Source organism: Geotrypetes seraphini, chromosome 14 (assembly GCF_902459505.1).
Source record: "Geotrypetes seraphini chromosome 14, aGeoSer1.1, whole genome shotgun sequence".
NCBI classification, from domain to species: Eukaryota; Metazoa; Chordata; class Amphibia; order Gymnophiona; family Dermophiidae; genus Geotrypetes; species Geotrypetes seraphini.
The window spans coordinates 52,951,543-52,971,000 of NC_047097.1; the positions used below are offsets into that span (position 1 = coordinate 52,951,543).

Sequence of the window (19,458 nt, forward strand, 5' to 3'; positions counted from 1 at the left end):
ACTGGATAGGTTAGGAGTGGGCTGTGATTTAGGGCAGCGTGTCAACTTTGCTGGTTTGCGGTGATTTTCTCAGTCCACTAACTGGATAAGTTACCACATAAAGTTAGGATAGCAAAACAACTGTTCTAACTTTATACACCAAGTTAAAAGGTCACCGGTCTGAATATCAGCCAATGCCTGGTTAACTTCCAGATCGGTACACATACCCAGATATACAATGCTGGGAGGGCCTTAACTGAATATCTGGGGTTAGTTCAACCTGCAAAAAACAAAATATCCACAAAGAAGAAAATCCAGAGAAAACCAAAAAAAACTCTGTGGAGTGACGATGTTCCTAAATGGACTTTATTTGAAAGTGTCAAAGTTCCAAAGGTACACTGAAACCATCCACATAAAATAATTTCATCCACATAAAAATAAATCATCCACATAAAAGCCTTAAAGGACCTAGTCCGCTAGGGATACAGGACCCAACACAGTCGGCGTTTCAACAAAAAGTCTTCTTCAGGGGTCCCTGGTGGTCCTATAAAGGTGAATACGTGGGAAACAATTATGTGGTGAGCCGGAAGTGAGAAACTGCTTGCATTTGCAATAGAAAGGGCTTTTAATAAAAAGCAACAAGCAAAAAACAAAAGGAATTGACCCCAAAATATCTGTGGAGTGACGATGTTCCTAAATGGACTTTATTTGAAAGTGTCAAAGTTCCAAAGGTACACTGAAATCATCCACAATTGTTTCCCACGTACTCACCTTTATAGGACCCCCAGGGACCCCTGAAGAAGACTTTTTGTCAAAAAGCGGACCATGTTGGGTCCTGTATCCCTAGCGGACTAGGTCCTTTAAGGCTCTTATGTGGATGATTTATTTTTATGTGGATGGAATTATTTTATGTGGATGATTTCAGTGTACCTTTGGAACTTTGACACTTTCAAATAAAGTCCATTTAGGAACATCGTCACTCCACAGAGTTTTTATGGTTTTCGTTAGTTCAACCTGCAGCTAAAAGCATCTTACCAGCCAGTTACCACTATGGGCTAAATACTGGGCCTATTATTTTTCTTTAGGAGAGGGAAATGCATAATAGGGAGTTAAGGAGGTCACCTTCCTTAACCCCCCTCCCCCACACATACATGCACTCCCATGAACTGCTGGCCAAATTGAACACTTTTGAACAACCTGTATGTACAAAGCAGTAGCTGTAAATACCAGGGTTGATATAGTGGGAGATCCACCTGTATTCCCTTTCTGAAATAGGGAATACACATGTAGATTTTGTTTCTGCCCAATCCCTTCCCAAACCACTCTACCTTGCAAGCTACACATACCCCCAGATTCTTTACAGGTTGCCCAGGGTTGGGCGTGGAGCCCAGAGCCACATGCAAATTAATTAGCGACTTAAGCAATAACAATCAAGTATTGATGTTAGCAAGCACTTACCGTATATACTTGAATATAAACTGAGATATGTGGGCCAAAAGAATGGTTGGTTTATTCGGGTCAGTGCCCACCTGCCCCCCTCCCAGACCTGTTGCAGGCCTCCGCCAGGCCTGATGGTCCAGTAGTGGGCTGGGACAGGAGGGATCCCTCCCACCTCCTGTCCCAGCTGACTCTAAAATCTTTTACCTCCCTCCCATCTCCCTGGTGTACCTTTCAAATCCCTGGTGGTTCAGTGGTGAACCAGGGCAGGAGTGATCTCCCTGTGCTCCTGCCCCATATAGAGCCGCTAGCTGAATGGCTGCCATGAGGGGAGAGTGTGGTGCAGTGGTTAAAGCTATAGCCTCAGCACCTAGAGATTGTTGGTTCAAACCCATGCTGCTCCTTGTGACCCTGGGCAAGTCACCTAATCCCCCCATTGCCTCTGGTACATTAGATAGATTGTGAACCTGCCGGGACAGACAGGGAAAAATGCTTGAGTACCTGAATAAATTAATGTAAACCAGGGGTGCCCAACGCGTCGATCGCGATCGACCAGTAGCTCAGGAAGGCAACGCGAGTCGATCGCTGAGCCCATCCCGGGCTCTGTGATAGACTCGTGTTGCCGTCCTGATCTACGGGCCGATCAGCCTTCCTCTCCAGTGTTCTCCCTAGGGCCTTTTAGCTGGGCGTTCCGCCCAGCTGAAATCTGCCGCTGCTGAACATTTAAAAAAACCCCAAAAAACCAGATTTCAGCCCGTAGCAACTTATGCTCCGGGCTCTAACGTGTGCGTGCCGGCTTCTCTTCTCTTCCCTCCGAAACCTGAAGTTATGTCCGGGGGGGGGGAGAGAAGGGAAGCCGGCACGCACATATTGAGAGCCCTGAAGCAAGCGTTCGCTACAGGCTAATGCGGGAGACAGGTTAGTGAAGCATTTGTTCTTCTTCCTGCCGGGTCCTGCCTACTTTCTGTTTCCGCGAAGGCAGGACCCGGCAGCATTTCCCCCAATAGATTGATCACGATCTTGGGCTGATCAGCCTTCCTCTTCCCGACGAGGAGAGGAATGCTGGTTGGCCGAAGCAGGGAGAGCTTTGGGTCCTGGTCCCCGATGGTAATGCAGTGGCAGTGGCTTGGGGGAGGGCAGGGAGAAAGAAAGAAAAAGGGCAGGCAGGGAGACAGAAGGAAAGAAGAGAAACAGAAAAAAATGAAAGGGAGGCAGAGAGAAAGAAAGGGCAGGGAAGAGGAAGGAAAAGTTGGGGGAAGGAATGAGGTCTGGAGGAGAGGAAGCATACAGGCTAAAAGAAGGGAAGAAAGATTGTATGCACAGTCAGAAGAAGAAAGTGCAACCAGAGACTCATGAAATCACCAGACAAGGTAGGAAAATGATTTTATTTTAAATTTAGTGATCAAAATGTGTCTGAATTTATATCTGCTGTCTATATTTTACACTAAGGTCCCCTTTTACTAAACCGCAATAGAGGTTTTTAGCGCAGGGAGCCTATGAGTGTCGAGAGCAGCGCTGGGCATTCAGCGCAGCTCCCTGCGCTAAAAACTGCTATCGTGGTTTAGTAAAAAGGGAGGGGGGTATATTTGTCTATTTTTGTATGGTTGTTACTGAGGTGATAGTGCATAGAGTCATCTGCTTTGACCTCTTTGAAAAACCCTGGAATAGGAATGATAATTAACATTTTCTATGCGTATAGTGTGCTTTGTGGTTTTTTTTTAAATTTTATTGTTGGTAGATCATTTTGACTTGGTCATTTTAAAAGTAGCTCGCAAGCCCAAAAAGTGTGGGCACCCCTGATGTAAACCATTCTGACTGGGAGAACAGTATAGAAAATTGAATAAATAAATGTAATCTTCTAAAATCTTCCTCCCCCCACATTGCTATCCTCTGACTTGTTAAACTTGCTCCCTTTACATTGGATGGTCATGTTTAAGCTCCAAATGGCCTAAACCTAACCCAAGATTTACCAAACCTGTTTCATGGAATATCTTATTTATTGGTAAATGTACGAAAATAGATGGAGAATGAAAAAGCCGATGAGCTCAAACATTTGATGTAAAACAAGGGAAGAGAAGGTAAAACATTGTAGTTTAATGCCACCCAAAAATTTAAGAGGGAGAGGAAGACCTCAGTATTGGGGAACTGCGTTCAATAAATGAGAGCAGTAAACCCGCGGGCTACAACTCATATATTAATAACGATGGCGCTCTATAGAGTTTGCCCCATACATCACTAACCCCCTCTTCTACGAAACTGCGCTAGTGGTTTCTAGCGCGGGGAGCCATGCTGAATAGCCCGTGCTGCTCCCGACACTTATAGGAACTCAGTGAGCATCAGGAGCAGCGTGGGCCATTCAGCACAGCTCTCTGCGCTAAAAATCGCTAGCAAAGTTTCGTAGAAGAGGGGGGCATGTCTCCTCAGTGTGAAAAAAGTGCTCATAAAAGTGAAAATACCATAACAAAATCACACCCACATTGCTTCCAAATATTCATTATTTTCCCAGTTTTTCTCAGATTTTTTTCAATTTTTTCCACAAATCTTCTCCCCTCTTTTATCTCGCCATGCTAGTCCAAAATAATTTTTTTATTGCTCACAAATCATTTAGCCCTATGAGAGAAAAATCCAAGATTAGAGAAACTGGGCTTCTTCTCCCTCGAACAGAGGAGATTGAGAGGGGACATGATCGAAACATTCAAGGTACTGAAGGGAATAGACTTGGTAGATAAGGACAGGTTGTTCACCCTCTCCAAGGTAGGGAGAACGAGAGGGCACTCTCTAAAATTGAAAGGGGATCAATTCCGTACGAATGTAAGGAAGTTCTTCTTCACCCAGAGAGTAGTGAAAAACTGGAACGCTCTTCCGGAGTCTGTCATAGGGGAAAACACCCTCCAGGGATTCAAGACAAAGTTAGACAAGTTCCTGCTGAACCAGAACGTACGCAGGTAGAGCTAATCTCAGTTAGGGCACTGGTCTTTGACTAGAGGGCCGCCGCGTGAGTGGACTGGTGGGCACGATGGACCACTGGTCTGACCCAGCAGTGGCAATTCTTATGTTCTTATGTATCGGAAGGACACGTTAACTGCTCGCCTTTTGTACAACCAGAGCAGTTTGCATCAAAAAATGGCAGATGATGTCTAATGTGAGCAAGTGCAAAGTAATGCATGTGGGAAAGAGGAACCCGAATTATAGCTACGTGATGCAAGCCCCAAAGTTTTCATTTTGTTGAGTTTTCTATGTTACATATGGGAATTTTGCTCAATAATGTGCTCTGTTACTCAAATAGCACACCCTGTTGTGCTATAGTGCTTCTATTCATAGAGTACGTTATTAAACAGTAGTGCACAATGTTGACAATATAAGAGAGAAAAAAATGAAATTTCAGTGTTTTTCCTGCTGTTTCAAATGAATGTACACCCATGGTGCTGATATGGGTAGACTATGGTTGATGTTTTCTGTACTTCTGCTGAATTTACTATGGTTGTGAAACTGCAGAAATTGGGAGGCCTTTAATATAATAACAGTACGACAGAGGTGTCAGGTCAAAAGCGCGCCGGGACAAAGGCGCGGGCAGACAACTGAGCGCAATGCGGAGGCGCGCACTGAAGAAAATGACTGTTTTAAAGGGCTCCGACAGGGGGAGTGGGGGGGGAACCCCCCCCCCACTTTACTTTATACAGATTGCGCAGCGTTGTGTGGGCGTTGTGGGGGGGCTTGGGGGGTTATAACCCCCCACATTTTACTGAAAACTTCACTTTTTCCCTAAAAAACAGGGAAACAGTTAAGTTTCCAGTATAATGAGGGCAGTTACAACCCCACAACACCGCCGCGATCTGTATTAAGTAAAGTGGGGGGGGGGGGGGGTTCCCCAACAAAACCCCTCGTTGGAGCCCCTAAAAACACTCTTTTTCTTCGGCGTGCGCTATCATCTTGCGCTCAGTTGTCGGCGCGTGCCTTTGTCTTCAGCGGTTTTGTCTATGAACCCGACAGATATGCTAAATATGGTTATATAGGGGTTGCATTTAGCTGGATGAAGTAGTCACAAACCCCTGGATTCTTGTATAGTGCCCAGATTTGTGATCAAATTTGCGCGTGCTCCCAATCTGTGCACACAAATTAAGTAACGCAGTCTGAGCCATCAATAATTAAGTGCTAGCAACTAATTATTGAGGCTAATTGGTACCCATTAGAATTTGTGCATGCATCTGGCTGCGCACTGTTCTATAAGGCAGGGTGTGTAAGTTCCATAGCGCATGTCTGAAGAGGGGTCATGACTGTGGGAGGGACATTTGCATGTCAAGGGCGTTCCAGAACAATGCACAGGTACTAATAATATATTGCATCAGCAAGCCCAACTTGGGCACCAGGTTTCAACAGGCATAAGTCTGGCGCCTAAGGATTGGGCATTTCCTTCTATTACATGTGTTCAATGCCGCCAGGGTTGGAGGAGCCCTGCTAACCCGGAGGCGACAGATGAGAAGGAAAAACCCCTGGACTACTTTTCTGGTTACCTTCGCTTTTGAACTTGACCATAACAATGTTATGAAGCTTTCCTTTAAACATTTGGGCTCTCAGTTTCTAGGGCCTAAAATAAGAGTACAGTCAAACCTCGGTTTGTGAGTAACGCGGTTTGTAAGCATTGTGCAAGACGAGCAAAACACTCGATCAAACTGTAACTCGCAAACCGAGTATTGACTCAATTTGCAAGCCCACAACCCCGGAAACCGGCTTTATTGCTCCCCCGAGGCCACTGGCGCTTCTCCCTCCCTTTGCAATCGCCTCCCCTCCCCCCCCCCCCAACTGACCAGTCCTGTCCTTACCTGTGCACCACCGGTGTTGAAAGTGCCTGCTGCCGGTTCTCTGCTGGGTTGCTGCTGGGCTTTGAGCATCTGCGCATGCTCAAGGCCTTCTGGCTCTCACCCTCTCCGAGATTCTCATGAGATCTCGAATCTCATGAGAATCTCGGAGAGGGTGAGAGCCAGGCCTTGAGCATGCACAGATGCTCATGGCCCAGTAGAGAACCAGCGGCAGGCACTTTCGACACTGGTGGCACACGGGTAAGGACAGGGCCGGTCTGTGGGGGGGGGAGGGGAGGGAGAGGAGGCAATCACAAAGAGAGGAAGCAGTGGCCGTTGGCCTCGGGGGAGCAACAAAGCCAGTTCCCCAGGTCGGGGGGTCAGGTCAGAGAGATGTACCTACCGGTATTCAGTCAGTGGAATGAATCATCTGAGTTGCCATATGGCCTATGGGGAAAGTTGCTTTGATATACGAGCACTTTGGATTACGAGCATGCTTCTGGAACGAATTATGCTCACATACCAATGAACCACTGTATTTCCTGACTTGGCACGAGATACACAGATAAGGCGAAAAGCCTTCTTAGCCCTTCGGGCTAGGGTTCAGGCTTTATCTGCTAACTTTGTGTTAAGATTTCCTTGTAATTGTTATATTGTTCATGAAGGCAAACAATTTCAATTCTTTGACCCTAAGCAGCTCGAGGAATTTTTAAGTTCTAAAGAAATGAATGTCATAGTGTAAATTCCATACATTCGGTGTAGATTGGCCCTTTGAGGGCAACATTTTGGATTTGTAGATACTTGGAGGGCCTCAGAAAAAAATAGTTAATGTCTTATTAAAGAAATGACAATTTTGCATGAGGTAAAACTCTTTATAGTTTATAAATCTTTCTTTTTGGTTACGTCTTAATAATATTGTCATTTATAGCTAAAGAGACATAGGATCAAGAAACGGTTTTATTTTACTTTTGTGATTATGATTTACATACCGAGAGCCTCAAAATAGTACCTGGCGGGGCGCAAGTTTGAGACCATTGGGCTAGGGGCAGAGTCTTGGAGTGACCTTTCAAATGCATTTGTGTTCCTTTATCATTTATAGTTATTTACTTTTCCCTAATTTTGGATCACAATTACCTACGTGTTGTGGGTGAAAGGCGTTAAATATTTCCTATTGTATTTTCAGTTTTATTATACTTTATTTTAAGAATTTCTGTTAGTCTCCAAAGTATTGGTGATGTAAAAGTGAAAATTAATAAAGAATTAAAAAAAAAATTACCCTGGATACAGTAATGTAATGAGCAAGTAGATACACTCTGTGTAGTGTGTGTAGTAATGTGGATGTTATACCAGGTATATCATCCACACAAGATCTTGTCTCCCTACTACATGTACCTACATCAAGAGTGCCTTAAAATTGTCCTTTACATTGAATGTATTTGCCCTATGTGATAAATGTATTGTATTTGTACCTGCTATACTTATATTGCCTTATCGTTTGCCTTGCTACTGTACTCAACCCCCTAAACATGTACTCAGTCCTACACGCGGTACTTAGGAATTATCTCACTATTACCGTTCATCCTTTCAGTCGGTTGTTCTGTATATCTGCTATGTGTGAATTTGTAGCTTTGTTGCTATCCTTTTACTATGTATGTAAAATTGTAACCCGTTCTGGGCTCCTCTGAGAGGACAGGCTAGAAAATCGATTACATAAATAAATTGAGGATGCAGATAAGTTTTTATGGGTGTAGTAATATGGAAGAGATATTTCCTAAATTTTGAGCGTTATTATGCCACTGTAGCTGAAAAAGAGTGTTATTTTATTTTGCAAAGTGCCAGTTTGCAGAATCGTAATGCTATGTTTTGACATTTTTTTTCAGATCATTGATTGAACCATGTCAACGAAAAGTGTTGAATTTTCAAGTGTGGAGCTCCAAGCCGTCAGAAACGTTTTTATTCCTGCAGAAGAAAACTCCAAAGGAAATCTATGAATGTATGATGCAAACATTGTGTGAGAAACGCCCATCATACTCCTCAGGGAAGAATCGGTGTGCAAACTTTCAGCGTGGAGGTTTCGAGACTGGAGATGCAGCTAGGTCTGCGAAGCCTCAAATGGTGTCAGCTCCTGAAATTGTTGATCATGACCTGATTCTGGCAGATTGGCAAACATCGGCTAAAATAATTGCCGAGACGCTACAAATATCCAGAAAACGTATTGGGTATATAATCCATGAGCAGCTGGATATGCAGAAGCTGTCGGCTAAGTGGGTGCCCAAATGTTTGAATGCTGACAAGAAAAAACATCAAGCGGACATTTCCAAGTTGATTTCGCAACATGTTCAGCAAGCTGGTGCCAACCTTTCGGAATGACTAATTGCTGTTGATGAAACATGGTTACACCACTATGATCCTGAAACAACAGTCCATGCAATGGTGGCACTCAGGTTCTCCAAGGCCAAAGCAATTCAAGACCTAAAAGTCAGCAGAAAAGGTCATGGCCACAGTGTTTTGGGATCAGGTAGGTGTTGTAATGACTGTCTTCCAAGGGGCCAAAACAGTTAATGCAGAATACTGCTGTTACTTGCTGTGCCGATTAAAGGAGGTATTGAAAGAAAAAGGGAGGGGGAAGCTGTGGAAAGGAGTTCTCTTTTTGCAAGACAATGCACCCGATCACAAGGCTGGCGAAATGACGGATGTTTTGACGCAGTTGGAGTTTCAGTGCATAGACCATCCATCCTACTCCCCAGATCTTGCTCCATCTGACTATTTTCTGTTTCCAAACCTGAAAAAGAGTTTGAAAGGGCAACAACTTTCAACTGATTTGGAAGTGACTGCAGCAGTGGAGCAGTAATTCAGTGGCAAACACACACACACCAAAAAAATCCAACAGAACTGCAGTGATATGTTGAACAAGGAACAAAAGAAAAAACAGCAGGAATGGTGTACAAGACGCCAAGTCTTTAATAAGCAAACATTAATATGACCATGAAACAGTTTGTATGCAAAAGGGTTGGAGAACCCGGACCTGACATGGTCCGTGCTTCGAAGAAACACTCCTTCCTCAGGGGTCCAAACGGGTATCATAAACTTGGAAACCTTTGCAAGGGGGCGATCAACAATTTAAGCTATCTTGTCCATCTAGTAAAGGTATTAAAAGAACCAAAGCTTTTGGCCAATCTCTGTCCTTCAAGTTCACCCAACTTTGGAATGATCTTCCACTTTTTTTGCAAAGTTTTAGTTCTCTTTCATCTTTTCGCAAGTCTTTGAAAACCATTCTGTTCACCAAACACTTTGGTAATTAATTCCTCTCCTACTTCTGCTATGTTACTATTTGCTTAATTTAATTACTGTTTCATATTTTCACTACCTTATCTAACTACTGTAAACCGAGTCGAGCTTTCTTGGATTGAAGACTCGGTATACAAAACTAAGCATTAGATTAGATTAGATAACAACTGGAAACAGTGATGTTGTGCACAACTGAACAGACTATTCACTAAACCTCCAAACCGTGCACGCTCCATTTCCGTTTGCATGCCGGCCGACTGATTCAGTAAAGGCCTGCATGCAAATGGAAATGATCGTTAGCACGCCCCTATCCACGGCCAGAGCGATCCACGCTCATGCGCACACCCTGACAGTAGTGACAGGAGAAGCAGTCTCCTGTTACTGCTATCAGGGCTCAGCCCAACCCAGATCTCTCTTGCCTGCTCCCGGACTCTCCTGCTCTCTGCCGCCATTCCCTGCAGTGCAAGCCCGCGGTTTTAAAGCATGCCTGCACTGCGGGGAACAGCGGCAGAGAGCAGGAGAGTCCGGTGAGCAGGGAAGAGAGATCGGGCACCGGCCTGAAACACTCTGGCCCTGCCTAACACCCCCCCCTGCCAACTCATCCATAAACAATCCCCCTCCACGACCCACAAATAGCAGGAGGGATGCCCACTCCCCCCTGCCACCACCCAATGCTGCCCTCCCTGCCCATTCCAATATGGCAGGAGGGATACCAACTGAGTCACCCCCTGATCGGCACCGGCATGTGACTCACTCCCCCCAGCTTGGCACACCCCTGACCGGCACATTGCCCCACCCTGACCTGACCGGCCCACCCCTGGTTGGGCCTGGCTTGACCCGTCCTAATCTGACACCCTCCCCGTACCTAACAGTTGGAAGCAGGAGGGTTGGTCAGTCCCTCCTGCTCCTTAGGTTCCAGTGACATCTTCCGGAGCAGGAGGAACCGCAAAGCCCTCCTGCTCCTTCGCCTCCTCCTGCTCCCTGCAAATGTGTTGCACGGGGAGGAGCCTAAGGCCCTGATTGGCTGGGGCGCCACAGGCCCCTCCTAACAGAGAGGAGCCCGAGGTGCCTCAGCCAATCAGGGACTTAGGCCCCACCCGAGTGCATCATGTGATATGTCCTCACCTTTATTATTGCGCACAGTTTTGGTCGTGGTATCTAAAAAAAAAAGAAGATATATTGGAATTAGAAAAGTTTCAAAGAAGAGCAACCAACATGATAAAAGGGATGAGATGCCTTTTGTATGAGGAAAGGCTAAAGAGGTCGGGGCTCTTTAGCTTGGAAAAGAGATGGCTGAGGGTGGATATGATTGAGGTCTACAAAATCCTGAATGGTGTAGAGTGGTGTACAAAAACCAGAGGATACTCGATGAAATTACATGGGGATACGTTTAAATCAAATAGGAGGAAATGTGTTTTGTTTTTAACTCAAAGAATAGTTAAGGTCTGGAACTCATTGCCAGAGGATGTGGTTACAGTGGTTAACAGAGCTGGGTGTAAGAAAGGTTAGGACAAGTTCCTGGAGGAAAGTCCATAGTCTTCTACTAAGAAAGACTTGGGGGAAGTCATTTCTTACCCTGGTAGCACAAAATGTTGCTACAATTTGGGTTTCTGCCAGGTACCTGGATTGGCCACTGTGGTTAGATGGACAATTGGTTTGACCCAGTATGGTGGTTCTTATGCTCTTAGATGACATGAATGGGCAAACTGTATAGGCCATATGGTCTTTATTTGCCGTCTTTTTCTATGTTTCTATTCTGGGTATATATATATATATATATGAATGCAGATATGTTTTATGCAGTGGGAGTAGTTATGTGGATGATGGCCTGGGTTATAGATGTGTCAACGTAGATATGCTTTAGGCAGGTCTAGAAATGCTGAATACAGTGTGTATAACGTGGTTGCAGAATTATACATATACATAGTTCTGCAATCTCTTGTAAACTGAACAGACTGTAATTATTTTTGACATATTGTTACAGACTGTATTTATTTGGATGTAATCAGGTAAATTGTGGTTTACATTAGATATAGTCAAAAAATATTATCTTGATTGCCTCATAGTCTCTGCTTTCCGGTAAATGCCTAGAACTGGCTTAATCAGGAGAATAGTTTCAGTGGATGCATTTATGTAGGATGGAGCCCTGTTCTCCAGTTGCCCACCTCTTTCTATTGCCATGGATGGTATCTAGGTGGTTATTTCACCTCCCCCCCCCCCCCACCCTCTTCTATTGCTACCAGATGGCATCAGATGAAAATTGTGGATGTCCCATATTTCCAATCAGTGTGGGGGAGGGGCTAGGAGACGAGAAAGGGGCTGAAGGGTAAACGGCTAGAAAAGAGATTACCCATCTGTCCTAGTGGGGAAACCCCCCCTATAGGTCTGAACATATTGTGTGTGCCCTATCACCAAATCATCAGTGGCCATGGACCATTAATAAAGACTGTGTGGTTTGGAATTCAGCCAGAGGAGGAGGCCATCACTGGTCTGGTTTTAGGCTGGGGATGATGACCACAGAAGGGGGAAAGGAGGGTCCCTCTAGATGCAGAAGAATTGGGGAGTTCACTAAATAGCTTCTTGGCTTCCCTTCTTCTCTGGCCCCTGCTAGCTGCTGAGAAGTGAAAGAGAGAAGCCGGTATTGATTCAATGCTTACATCCAAGCTCACAGAGCCCTTCTAACACTTTGGCTCTTCTAGACATTGCTGGCACCCCCCCAGCATCCGAACTGTCTCCGGGAAAGAAGACAGAGAGACAGAGCTAGCTAAGAAGAAAAGATAACAGACCTTGCTTTGCCTTGATGATGATAAATAGAAAGCAAACAGCAATAACAGTTTATGCTCATTGGTGATCTGTCCTCTCTGGCAGAAGAATTGACCCTGCGGGGCTTTGTTTATCCATAGAGGACCTGACCTAAACGAGCAAATGTCTTCTTCTTCTCCTTTTTGGATTAGGCACTGCAAATTTTTGCATGAGCAGTTTCTGAGTGAGGTTGCTGCAGAGTGAGAGCTGCGCTGGGCACATTTTCCCCCTATCTTTCTTTTTCATTATTTATCTCAGTCTCTATAAGTGCGAGTTTATGTCTCTCTGTCTGTCTTTTTTTTTTTCTCTCTCTCTCTCTCGCTACATGTGTGTCTGTCTCATGCTTTCTTTCTCTCTCCATTCCCCCCAACACACACACATAGAGCCCCGTGCGTCTCCCCCTCCGTTTTTTTTTTTTTTTGTTCCATGCCAGAAACAACCTCCCCCTTCCTTCCACAGGCTCCAGCCCACCTTCCCTCTCCTCCCCCTGCTTTCCACCTGCCTTCTGAAGGCAGCAAGAGCTTCGGGTCTGTCGGAAGCCACAAGCAGCGCAGGGCAAGTGGTCCTTCTTGGGAGATCTCAAGGCTGGCTGGTTGTTTGCTTGGACGTTTGGGGTTTTCATGAACTCCTGGTGCGAGGCAGAGGAGGAGGAGGGAGAAGAAAAGACATAAGAGCCGAGAAAGGAAGACGAGGCTTTCCTGAGCTGGAGGAGACGATCCGCTAGCCTTTTTTTTTTTTTTGCTTGTGTGTATGTGTGCGAGAGGGTGGGGGAGCTGCATTACTGCAGGTGGATTTGGGGATGTGAATTCGATTAGAACTAGGCAGGTTGCAAGAATGAGATGCAGGTAAGACAACGGATTTTAGTCTGATTTTCTATCATGTCAGATCTCGCTCTGTCTTTATATATCTGTATGTATGCATGGTATGTGCATGCCCGAAAGTATGTCGATCCAGTTCCCCCCCTCTCCACTTTGCCAGCCCGCTCCTTCCCACCTCTTTGCCTCCCCTCTAGGGCAGCTGTATGCACCCCTTGATCTGGATAGGAGGGATGCTTTAATCTCAAACCACCATTCATTTTCAGATGCTCTTGTGTATAGGGTGTATGTGTAGTCTGATTCTGAGATCTTAAAGCATTCAGGCTGGGAAGGGTGTGGGATAATGTTTACAACCCCCCACCCGCCCATGTTGCAGCTATATAGAGGTTCCTAGGTAGCCTGGATCTGTTCTGGTTCCTTTATCCGTGTCACCTCCAGTTTGGGCCAGATGGGTTTGTTGCTCTTCTGTATTGTTCGTTTTCCTTTTCAGTGCTGAGTTAATGCTGTCTGGTTTTCTGGTGCTGCTGTTCTAACCGACTCTCGCTCGACCTAGCCCTGTTCCCTGTTGGCAGAGGACCCCCCACATAGGACCATTCCCTCAGCAACTACCCTTCCTCGATACCAACTGGGCTAATGAGAAAAATAGCTTAGTAGCCACAGTCTGTGGCTGGTGTCTCTCGTTGCATTGTGATTCTGGAGACTCTCTGACGATTGGGTTTCCATTTATGCGAAGACGAGTGGGTTTTCTTTTTTTTTTTTTTTTCTCTCGTTTGCCTCTTGCCCTAGTTTAGCGAGGACGATGCGTCTGTCCAACTCCAGTGTGCTGAAAACATGGAGAGACGCTGCTAAACTGTAAAATCTGAGCGCTGCACATTGGAGGAGATGAGTTTTCTGGCTGGGATTAGTGACACGGAACGGATTACAGATTCTGCTATCTGAGGCACCGGGTCAATGATTCCTGGAAGCAGGGGGAGTCTCAAGGAGATAGCGTGGAAAATGCTGGTTTCTGGGAGACCAGCCTTCGATCCAACATTAGGACAACGGTTTAAGGAAGCAGAAAAAGTGGAAAGGGTGACATTTACCCAGGTAAACAGTAGAATTACCTGATTAAATTGGCCTGTCTGAAATTTTCCCTCAGTCAGCCTGGCTAAAGTATGTGTAGACTTCCCTGGTGCGCAGACTTATATCTAGACCAAAGAGAGGCGTTCCCAGGGGTGGGGGAGAGAGTTGAGTAGAGACATAACCAGTGCACATATGATTTTAAAATCTCTGCATGCTGTCTCTGCAAATTTTGACTCCTAAAGAAAGCAGGTGCAGAAGTTAATGGGTGATTTTAGTCCACAGACCTTGCAAGCAAATTTTAAAGGGAAATCAGCGCTGAAATTTCCCTTTTGAAATTGGTTACAAAATGACTTTGCAGCTAAGAAGTCTTCCTAAAAATTATGGGCCATCCATTTCCTCCCATCCCCCTGCCCTTTCTTTCTAAGCTTTTCTCTCAATCCAAGAGAGTCTAGCACTGGTAGAAAGGGCATCCAGAAAACACAAGGTGAATTTCTGGAAAACAGAATTGAAGTCTAAAACTGATAGGAAGTAGAAAAGAGCAGGGGTTTTTTTTTTGGAGGTGGGGGCGGGTGGATGCCTGGAATGCGCTCCCAAGGGAGGTGGTGGAGAGGAAAACCGTGACAGAGTTAAAAAAAAGCATGGGATGAACACAGAGGATCTCGAATCTGAAAAAATGAAGGCCGGGACTGGGCAGACTTGCACGGTCTATGTCCGGATATGGCTGTTTTGTTAAGGATGGGCTGGGGAGGGCTTCGATGGCTGAGATGGCTTAGATGGGCTGGAGTAAGCTTTGATGGAGACTTCAGTAGATGGAACCTAAGCATTGAACTGGGCAGAGGTTTAGGTTCTGGCCCAGCAATAGCTAAGAAGGAAAATTTAAATTAAATCAGTAATTTAAAATGAGGGTAAGGTTGGGCAGACCAGATGGACCATTGGGGTCTTTATCTGCCGTCATCTACTATGTTACAAAGTGGAATGGAAATATCTCTTAACGGGGCACGCTGTGGCAAAGATTGGCCCAGGGGAGGGGGGGCTGGGGGGAGGTTCTCCCTACCTTTCATCCACTCACGGCTTTTTTTCCTCCTCCTCTATTCTTGCCTTCCCTCGCCACCTTTCTTTCCCTTACCAACTTTGATGTTGTACTGGATTTTGCGGTTCCAGGCCCTGACTTTGGCCTCCCTACATTGGCTACTGCTGCTCCAGGCTCTAGCCTGGGTCTCGCTATATTGGCTGCAGCGGTTGATGGCTGTGCATAAAATCTTCCCCGTTAAAAGCTTAAATGATCACGAATTGGCAAGGATTCCCATGTTGCTGGCCTGCAAACCACTGTGCTGTTAAGGGCTGCCCTCAGAAGAGGTATTTCTATAAGAAGCCACTTAGGTTTAGACAGCAAGTGGCCATAAAGGTCATATTTTAATCATTGATTTGAATACATGGACGAATAGATGCATAAATGACCATTTTAGGCTACGTGGTATTCTGTAACTGTGCACTTGCAAGTGGGCATTCATGTTGGCGGAATTTGAGCAGAGTGTGGGCAAAATACGTATTTATGCGTGAATTATAAAATATTGTAATCTATGCATGTTCCTTAACAATCAAAGTCTGAGTATTTACACCAGTATAGACACGTTTGTTCACTTAGTATTCTATGAAGAAAAGTAAGCGGCTATTTTTCTCCACCACTACTACTTATCACTTATATAGCGCTGAAAGGCGTACGAAGCGCTGTACATTCTGACATTTATAGACAGTCCCTGCTCGGGACGAGCTTACAATCTAACTTGGACAGACAGACATAGCATATAGGGTTGGGGATTCAGAACCCAAGGTGAAAGGCATTAAGAGTTGAAAGCAGTCTTGAAGAGGTAGGCTTTTAACTGGGCCTTGAACAGTGTCAGAGATGGAGCCCGTCTTAGGGATTCGGGCAGCTGGTTCCAAGCATACGGTACAGCAAGGCAGACGGGACGGAGTCTGGAGTTGGCAGTTGAAGAGAAGGGCACAGATAGGTGGGACTTACCTGTTGAGACTCTGAATAGGTGCCTCTTTATAGAATTACTCTTGGGGTATCTTGTATCCTGCACCATACTGGACAGCATTCCCAGTGTCAGAATGACTGGCCCATCTGAGGATGCCTGATCACCCAATAGGTCAGTCTGCCGAATCCCTTAGTTCTATCATATCTCTTGACTGTATCCATATTTCATTCACTGGATTTTCACATTCCATGTGTGTGGCGCAGTGGTTAAAGCTATAGCCTCAGCACCCTGGGGTTGGGGGTTCAAACCCACGCTGCTCCTTGTGACCCTGGGCAAGTCACTTAATCCCCCCCTTGCCCCAGGTACATTAGATAGATTGTGAGCCTGCCGGGACAGACATGGAAAAAGCTTGAGGACCTGAATAAACTCATGTAAACCATTCTGAGCTCTCCTGGGAGAACGGTATAGAAAATTGAATAAATAAATTATAGATTACAAAGAGTAAACACCACCGAATTGCCAGTACATTTTGTTATTACATTACATTAGTGATTCCTATTCCGCCCTTACCTTGCGGTTCAAGGCGGATTACAAAGGAGTTATCTGGCCATTTCCAGAGAGATTGAAGAGTAAAGCGGGTTGTTTTAGAGAATTGGGACGAGTCTTGCGGTGCTAGTTTGTCTTCAACGATTTCTTGACTAGCACGTTTTTTAAATTTCTTTTCTGAACGATTTGTAGTCTGGGGTCGTTATCAGTAAATTGGAAAGTTGGGAGTCTAGTTTTGCTGCTTGTGTGGCTAGAAGGCCATCGTACAGGTTTTTTTTTCGTTTGACGTCTCTGATTGGGGGATGTGTGAACGGTTTGTGGGTTTTCCTATGACTGGTTGAGGTAGTTTGGATTAGGCGGGAAACTGTGGTTATGAGTGGGAGAGGGAGCCTTGATAAAGCCCTGTGAAGTACACGGGCGAAACATGTTGGATGATTGATGTTTCTACCCTCCTGACTAGCGTCTAATCCAAGCTAAGTACTTTTAGCATATTTATACTTAAATTAATGAAGGTAAAATTAATATTCATTAAAAACGCATACAAAATCTATGGGTCCAGTGACGAAAGGGTGCATAAAGCCCCGCACAATGAGATGAGTTGAGTGCGTGGTGGCCCGCTGAGGACCTAAAAATAACGTTTAACTGTACTGAATGAAGTTTGGCAAAGCAGTGAGGTAACGTCTTGCTGAAACTGACTGGTATATTGTTGTATTGATGTCATTGTTGTATTGATTCACTAATAACACAATCAAATTTTCACAAGGGTCCTTAAGCAAGACTATTTCACATATGGTAGTATAGTTATTCCACCATTTGAATACCCTTATGGTTTTTTCTATTTTTTCATACAGTTTTAAAGGATCCTCAGCGGCACCACTTGGAACTCAATAGTATTTCATTGTACCAAGCTTTACGTGTCAACTCGTCATCGGGTCCCAATTGTTCTTATCAATTTTAACATATATATTCTTCACTTTTGCATATTTATCAAACACTTTGAAATTCAAATATTTTCATAATTTTATAAGCTATCACTTAGCTTCTAGATGTGGTCTCCGGCTCGGGGAATGTCATACCGACATGTTTCGCTAGAAGTAGCTTTATCAAGGAATTTTCCCCCAATAATAAGCCGTCAGCCCTTACGACCACTCTGTCTTTAGGGCTGACGGCTTATTATTGGGGGAAAATTCCTTGATAAAGCTACTTCTAGCGAAACATGTCGGTATGACATTCCCCGAGCCGGAGACCACATCTAGAAGCTAAGTGATAGCTTATAAAATTATGAAAATATTTGAATTTCAAAGTGTTTGATAAATATGCAGAAGTGAAGAATATATATGTTAAAATTGATAAGAACAATTGGGACCCGATGACGAGTTGACACGTAAAGCTTGGTACAATGAAATACTATTGAGTTCCAAGTGGTGCCGCTGAGGATCCTTTAAAACTGTATGAAAAAATAGAAAAAACCATAAGGGTATTCAAATGGTGGAATTGTTGTATTGATGTCATTGAGTGTTCTGCTTCACTTTGCATATCAGTAAAGTTTACATGACCAGTCTTCTGAGTTTGAGGGTCGCATGCTATTCATGTATTCTCAGTGGAGAATTAAGCTATGGGCTTTGTGGCCTGAAGACATGGTCAAAGCATTAGTCTAGTTGAGTTTAGAAAAGGTTAAGACAAATTCCTGGAAAAAAAAAATAGTAGCCAGGTAGGGATAGTGAAAACCACTGCTTATCTCCAATAGGAAGCACAAGAAACAGCTTGGTATCTTCCAGGTACTTCCTAGTGACCACATTGGCCTCTATCAGAGACAGGATGCTGCTGAGCTCAATAGGCCCAGTTTGTCTGATCCAGCAGGTTATTGTAAAATATCAGACAAGCTGAGAACAGTTGAGGAAGGCATGGCGACAGGATATTAGACATAAACATTACTCCCTTAACTACACACATGAAATTGGGAAAGGACTAGGTCATATTGCCCTCCAAGCTTCCACCAGGCTGCTAGTATCTATGGGCCTAGTTGTCACTTTTTGTACAGTGAACCCAAAAAATCCCACCCCAAAACGTTTTATTTTTTTCTCGTATCTTCCACAGAACTTGGCCGATTCTTATGAAATTTAGTGTGCCGTGTTCTGAATTAAGTTGATGTAAAATGTGGTAAATATTTCCCACTGCACCACAACACTACCTTGTGAAAAAGAATTGTTGCTATGAGATACGCGCAGAAGGAGATGATGGTTTGTAAACAGTCTCTGTATCAAAATGGTTTTCACTGCAGAAAAACGAATTCTGATGAAGAACGTGGTACTGCTAAAAGGTTACAGCAGTCAACGATTCTTGAAAGAGTTCCCACAGAAGGGTCGGAACAAAAACGACCTTGATGTGCTTCTAGGCAAGATCTGAGCAACAGGAACTGTGGATCGTAAGCCAGACAGTGGATTACCGTGCTCGATTTGCACACAAGAGCACATTGATGTTGTACGTGAACTTGTACTGAGCCAGGAGAACGTGCCGCAAATAACTTGTTAAATGACAAGAAAAGCAGGAATAAGCCAGACAACTGTGGTTGGGATAATTCATAACAATCTGAAATTAAAGTGTCTTAAAAAGCGTCATGCTCAAGAGTTAACTTTGCATAAAAAATACACACGCCTGAAACGGTACAAGCAGCTTTTGACCAAGTACCCGGAGCACAGCATCAACTTCATCTGGTTTACAGATGAAAAGATATTTACAGTAGCTTCGCCGATT

The 19,458-nt window shown here is 44.6% G+C and overlaps 1 protein-coding gene across 6 annotated transcripts in view; it reads left to right on the top strand.

The window, feature by feature from the left end:
* Positions 1-19,458, top strand: part of LINGO1 (leucine rich repeat and Ig domain containing 1) — a 1,785,251-nt gene that overhangs the window by 1,643,949 nt on the left and 121,844 nt on the right. The window contains exon 1 of one of the 6 annotated variants that reach the window (XM_033919601.1): positions 5,685-5,739. The exons of 2 other annotated variants lie outside the window; for them this stretch is intronic. In XM_033919601.1, coding sequence (XP_033775492.1) covers positions 5,710-5,739 — 30 coding nt within the window. In that variant the 5' untranslated portion in view covers positions 5,685-5,709. Of the gene's footprint in view, positions 1-5,684; positions 5,740-6,376; positions 6,474-9,265; positions 9,360-13,050; positions 13,148-19,458 lie in introns of those variants that run through there. 3 more of the 6 variants (XM_033919600.1, XM_033919606.1, XM_033919602.1) reach the window with 3 other exon arrangements.